The sequence below is a fragment of the Rhipicephalus microplus genome, chromosome 8, assembly GCF_043290135.1.
Source record: "Rhipicephalus microplus isolate Deutch F79 chromosome 8, USDA_Rmic, whole genome shotgun sequence".
Classification (NCBI taxonomy): domain Eukaryota; kingdom Metazoa; phylum Arthropoda; class Arachnida; order Ixodida; family Ixodidae; genus Rhipicephalus; species Rhipicephalus microplus.
This window is the reverse complement of record NC_134707.1, coordinates 11393113-11399112: the sequence shown is the minus strand read 5'-3', so window position 1 is coordinate 11399112 and position 6000 is coordinate 11393113. Positions and strand designations below refer to the sequence as shown.

The 6000-nt window shown below is 45.4% G+C and overlaps 1 protein-coding gene across 2 annotated transcripts in view; it reads right to left on the bottom strand.

Annotated features, from left to right (window-relative positions):
- Positions 1–211: 211 nt before the first annotated feature.
- The window catches only part of LOC119164132 (adenosine receptor A2b-like), a 220400-nt gene continuing 214611 nt past the window's right edge, over positions 212–6000 (bottom strand). For both annotated transcript variants that reach the window (XM_075871041.1, XM_075871042.1), the window contains one exon: positions 212–5854. In XM_075871041.1, coding sequence (XP_075727156.1) covers positions 4623–5741 — 1119 coding nt within the window. In that variant the 5' untranslated portion in view covers positions 5742–5854 and the 3' untranslated portion in view covers positions 212–4622. The remainder of the gene's footprint in view (positions 5855–6000) is intronic.

The window sequence follows — 6000 nt, the reverse complement described above, 5'->3', positions numbered from 1 at the left end:
TACAGCGCGTGCAGTCCGTCTGGACCAAATGAAATCGCCACTTAAGAAGCCGGTGGGAATTAAAACTGAAATTTAAGCCTTCGATGCCTTCTGTATCTTGTCGAGGCATCGGCTCTGACCGCGTCTCTATAGTTCAACAACACTATAGTTCAACAACAGTAAACAGATGTGACTTTTCTGTCAAATAAAGCACTCAAACAGAAGAAGAGAATGATAGAGAACACACTGACATTTATTTTTTCTTTGAACAAACAGACGAAAATAGGCTCCAAAGTCTGCTGCGAAATCGACAAATTGACTGTCAAAATGACAAGTGCCTAACTAATATAGTCCTCTAAATAAAAATCTGTATTGCTAAAAAACACCCCGTATGCCTTACAACAGGTATGAGAGGGCATTTAGACGCGTTTACACGATTTTACACGATCATCTTTAGTATGTCAGGAAAACGAAATCTCCGAAAAAAGTTTGGACGTCATTCAGCACAATAATCTCAAATAATGACGTCAAAAGAACGTAAAACTAGGCTTGTCACATTCCTACTTCCAATTATATATTGACTCATTTTCTCGGAAACATTGGGCACGATATGCAGTTCACCTTCAGTTCGAAAAAAAAATTTGAAATCGTACACGTCCTACAATTACGTGCGAATGCACCAACAATACCAATAGCTATGCGAGAATTCTTTCATAACTTCTTTAGATTCGCATGATTGACACAAACTAATGGAAACTAAGATATGGAAACAGACAATGTTCGTACACAGGACACTGTTTCGACGTAGGCGAATTCTTCATTGCCGTTGCTTTTAAGTACATCCGTGCCACATGGGGTTGACATATACACATACGTATGTACATATTTACACAGAACATTATTAAGTACCAGGGAAGACTGTATTGGCTTTGGTCATATGAAAACACCCCGATGCACATGGTGAACTCTGGTGGCTATTTACAAAGCAATGTACAGTATGACAGAGCAGATCGATGCCGTTATAATCAACGCTGATTGCTGTATTATGATTTCTACAATTTTGTGTCTGGTTAACCTTCTCTGTGCCTTTCCATTGTTTTTCTTTCAATGCCCTCTCTCCTCCATGTACTCTGCTTCACTAACCGTTACTTATATCACATTCTACGAAGCCGACAATATTGCTCCCTTAAGTCAAATGTATTCAACAAGCGTTTGTGAACTGCTGAAACCTGTCCGTGCTCTCTCTTTTCAAGCTGACTGCTTCACTGCAATTTTCATTGTTTGTCCTTTTTGTCAGTTTCTTTTTTGCTTTCCCGTCACATGTGGAGTGGATAACCTAGCATGTGCTTGCTTAATTACCTTATCCCCATACCATGTTCCATATCTCGTACCATGTTATTCTTTGCCCTTGCTTTACTTCCGTTGCAGAAGAATTTTACAGATTACGTATCCCACGTTATATGTGCAGTAATAGGGATGTTCAGTTTTCTAAAGATTGCTTTATGACTTGATCTCTACGTATTGAATAACAATTCTTGTAACCATAAGTCACCACAAAGTTTACTCAGTCCCTATTCTACATGTTGTATTGTAGTATGCTGTTTTGCGGAATTGCGCTTTTCCATATTTCACTGAAAAGTTCTTATCATTCTTAAATTCGGAACTGTGAACCAGTCGAGTTTTCGTAAAAACAACTTTCGTTTCGCAGTCATTTGTCCAAGTCAACAGAATAAGTATAAAAATTAAGAAAAGAAAACTTGATTTGAAGGAGTTGGAGAGATACATATTAGCGCTGCTGTTATAAATGTGAAGAACTTACGCCGGCTGATATTATCTAATGGCGGTCAGCATTCATGAACAGTCACCGCTGACGTCGTGATACCGCGTTAGAAAAAGCTTAGGAAGACATTAGAGCAGTTCCTTCCCCAAAACTTGTGTACATTAATACCTACATTCTCGATCAGGTTACAAAGTCCGCTCAATAACCAGGAAACTAGACCAAAACATGTGGGCCATGGAGTTTCCTAAACATGCACCAGAGATAACTCCGCAGCTAGTGTGTATGGGAGCTTCGATGCACGACGCTTTAGCGAGCATTGAAATGACGGGTACCACACGAATTTGTCTGATCTTCTTACTTCTGGCTCCGTGTCTTTTAGGCCTACCATTTCTAATCGGGTCAGGAAGTTTAATAGGGTCGATTTTTCTATTCCTTCGAAACAAAACCAAAACGCAGCAATGAACGAAACCGCAAGTGCAATTCACCGTCCACAAGTAGGTGTATCCGTGTTCTACCCATAATTCCCGTGGTCACTGAGCGTTTTCAGTGTCAGAGTCCCCTCTTCATACATTAGGAAAATTCTTGATGTGGACAGCGTGCACTGGTTGAGCGATGCTAGCTTAAAGGCGGCACTGTTCTATTGGCTTTTAACAAGCTCGGCTAAGCCGTTGCTAGAAGTTCAGCTAACCGTAGCAAGGCTTAGCTGCGTAAAGCGATGAGCCATATTGCTTTGCGAAGTGTCGTCGTGGTAGCGGGAAGAAATGAGTTATCAGCACATTTATTAGCTCGGTCCTAAATAGCAATATCTTAATTGCCGCGATATAATTGGTATGTCCGTAGTTATCATTGTTCTATTTACAAAACAACATTAATTAAATTCGTTTAGCAAACTGTTTAGAAGATGAAAAAAGAGGTGAAGCAAACGCATGCCGGCTGAGCAACGTGCCATAATTAAAGGACCAATTTCTAATAAGAAATTTTCCGTTCCCGCCCTAGGCCTAACATTGGGCTCCATCGTTAAAAAAAAAAAGGTCTAGTTTTCCGGCTATGTTTAGCATTCTATGTGCAACTTGATTGAGAATGTGTGGTCAGTGTCTCCTAATATTGCACGCGCTGTTTAAAACGAGGCAGTGCCAAATGTTTGGTCGTCTAGGCAACGCCGGGGAAGTTACATGAATATGGAACCTCTGACTGCTACGTTGCACAATTTTTTGCTCGTTCATTTTCTTTGACATTCAGCTGACGTCACCTTTCCCAGCTAGAGTGATAGCTAACCAACAAAATATCCACACGTTAAGAATGATTTCACAAGCACCGACAGGAACTCGCGTGCTTCGTTACCAGTTGGCAAGAGCATTTCTCCCTGTCATTCCTTTTTTCTCTTGTTTCTTCATTCGTTTCAAAGACATAGAGCAACCTCAGTGTCAACACGGCATGCACGTTCACACTACACTACACGTTCACAGCCCGTGATGCGATATTGCAACCGAATGCCCGAAACCAGTCGCAGTGCAGAGTGGGTCGTTAAGATCTCTTGCATTCGGATAACAGCGAGGATGACGAACCAAGGGCAGTGCAGGTTTTCTTTTTTTTTTTCAAAGAACAAAACAAGTGCGTAGGGTCTTGCCTTCTAGACACAAAAGGCCCGAGGCCCGAATTTGGGAAGCTGTCAGTGTTATGTCACTGCATTTAGCCGGAAGAAATATGCCTGGCCAGGATGAACCAGTATTGAGCTGGTCAGGAGGAAGCAGTGCCTGAAGGCAGCAGAGTTCCCGCTATTGGTAGGTTGATGGTGACATTAAAGAAAATACGCACGCGAGATGTGACTGAGGTAATTCCTGTTTTTTTTAGAAAACCCGTATTTGTAAAAAAGAAAACAACAGACCCGTACAGGATTAGGTGTCAGAAACGTGAGTGACTAGCTTTTGCAAGCATTGCTTGCTTCTCTGATCTGTCGCAAAGATGTTCACTTACAATTGAGCGCTCATGTTTACCACATTGTCAACTTAATTGCTTTTGCTTTGCCTTTAAGCGTTGTTCGTTAGTGCTGTAATCAACTTAACATATATTATGTATACTAGCTGATGGCCTGTGGCATCGCCCTAGCGTTCGTATGATGATACCCTGTTTAGTTAATATGGGCGTTCGATGCTGTACTGACGTTACGAAACACTGATTGTTATCAATCGTTGATGAATTTTCATTGCATGGTGCACCAAGCGCTTGGGCAAATCAATTCACTCTATTGGTTCATTGGTGACGCTGACGTGCTGACAGACAAAATGAAACGGTATTGATTTTCGGTTTAGCATCTGCATTTCGTTAGGCAGAGAGTAAATAAAATGCTCACATACTAACTGGCCAAGGGAAGGTCGAAAGCGTCTTCTACTATGATTATATTTCACTGCGCGACCTAATATGTAAACAGTGCAGTCCTGCACCACGTCCTAGTGCTTTTTTGAACGTGGTGTTTTTCTTCCCCATGATTCATGATCAGTTATGCCCACGACGCCATGTTGCCACACGTAATCATCATAACTGCTGAGTCTCTACACACGAAAACAAGTATATAATGATAGATGCCACATAGCGGAGCGCTCCAGAAATTTCGACCACCTAGTGTTCTATCACGTGCGCCTAAATCTACGAACACGAGCCTCCAGCATTCTGTCTCCATCCAAGTGCGGCTGAGACTCGAGCTCACAACCTTAAAATCAGCACCGAAGCGTCATAACTAGTGGACCACCACAGAGGGTTTCGTTAGTGTCTAGAAGGCATCGCACACACCCTGACCAATATCACACAAACCCTAAAGTTAGAACACCTCTCGGGCACACGCACAATTTGTTTTCTTTTTTTTTCTTCACACGTAGCTTACAGGCCTCAAATCCATCATGATCAGCGTCCTAGTGCATGCCGAACAGTCCGTCTCCAACGGCGGCAACGTCGTACTCGCACCGGCTGGCCTAAGTGTAGATGCAGTCCCGCACCGACTCCGATGCAGAGCGCTGGGACTCTCCCCGAGGAAGTCCCCAGACATCCGGGGGAGCAGTTCCTTGAGCATGCGCAGGAGGGCGGCCCGGAACTCGGAGTTCCGGAAGCCGTACAGAAGCGGGTCTACTGAACTGGCTCCGAGGCCCACAAGACCCAAGTAGAACGTGGCCTTCTGGTCGTACTGCTCTTGCGACGTGGCCTCTAAGACCACGAAGGCGGCCACGGGCGTCCAGAGAAACGCGAACGACGCCACGGTCAGGGTTAGAGTCCAGCCGTAGTGACGGTCTGGAGGCAACGTGGTCCTCAGGTTGTTCTCTACGGAGTAGATGGCCCGGGCATGCCTCCGAGCCACGACGTAGACGTAGACGTAACTGCTCGTCATGACGGCTAGACACGGCAGGTAGAAAGCGCACAGTAGGAAGATTCGGACCGGAGTCGAGACTAGTCTGAAACTACATGGTGACTTGAGCGGTGGGAGTGTCAGCAGTGGCGTACCGGAGACCAAAATGGCGTAGACCCAGATGGTCAGGACTGCGCGCCCGGCAGTGCGGTGGGTGATGAGATTGTTGTAGGTGAGTGGCAAGGCCAAAGAGGTGCAGCGGTCCAGTGCCACGGCAGCCGAACTGAGCATGGCCACGCCGCTGAATTGGATCAACAGGCAGTACGGGAGGAGACACAGTGCGGAACAGCGGATTCCCGGTCGGGAGAACTCAAAGTACAGTCCAGGTGGCAAAAGGAGACCAATTCCGAAGTCGGCACTAAACAGGGCGACTAGAAAGAGGTTGCTGGGAGTCCGAAGTCTCTTGAAGCGGTACATGGAGAGTAAGAGGAGAGCGTTGCTGCACAGAACTACGGGGGAGAGAAGGAACACCAGCAGTGCGGCGATGGCGACCTGGACTGGACTCGTCCAGGCATTGGGCTCCACCAGCTCACCGGTGACGTCCCATGCGAACTCTTTCGAGGTGGCAGTCACGTTCTTCAAGTCCATAGCTATTTGCTAATTCCTTATTTTCTTCAGCCCCTGTCCTGGACTGGTTTCAGCGGCTCTGCGGGCATCGGTGTCTCGTAGAATCACCTGTCATGGTCCCTCGAACTGGAAGCCTGCGAATAAGACGGCAAAAGACAATAAGCCCGTGATCAGGCGCCTCAGACTAATGATTCCTGTGAGACCCACAAGTAGACAAATAGGCAAAGATTAATTTAGCGACGTGTATTTTCTGTTTAGTTCCCCCCCTCCACACATCGCC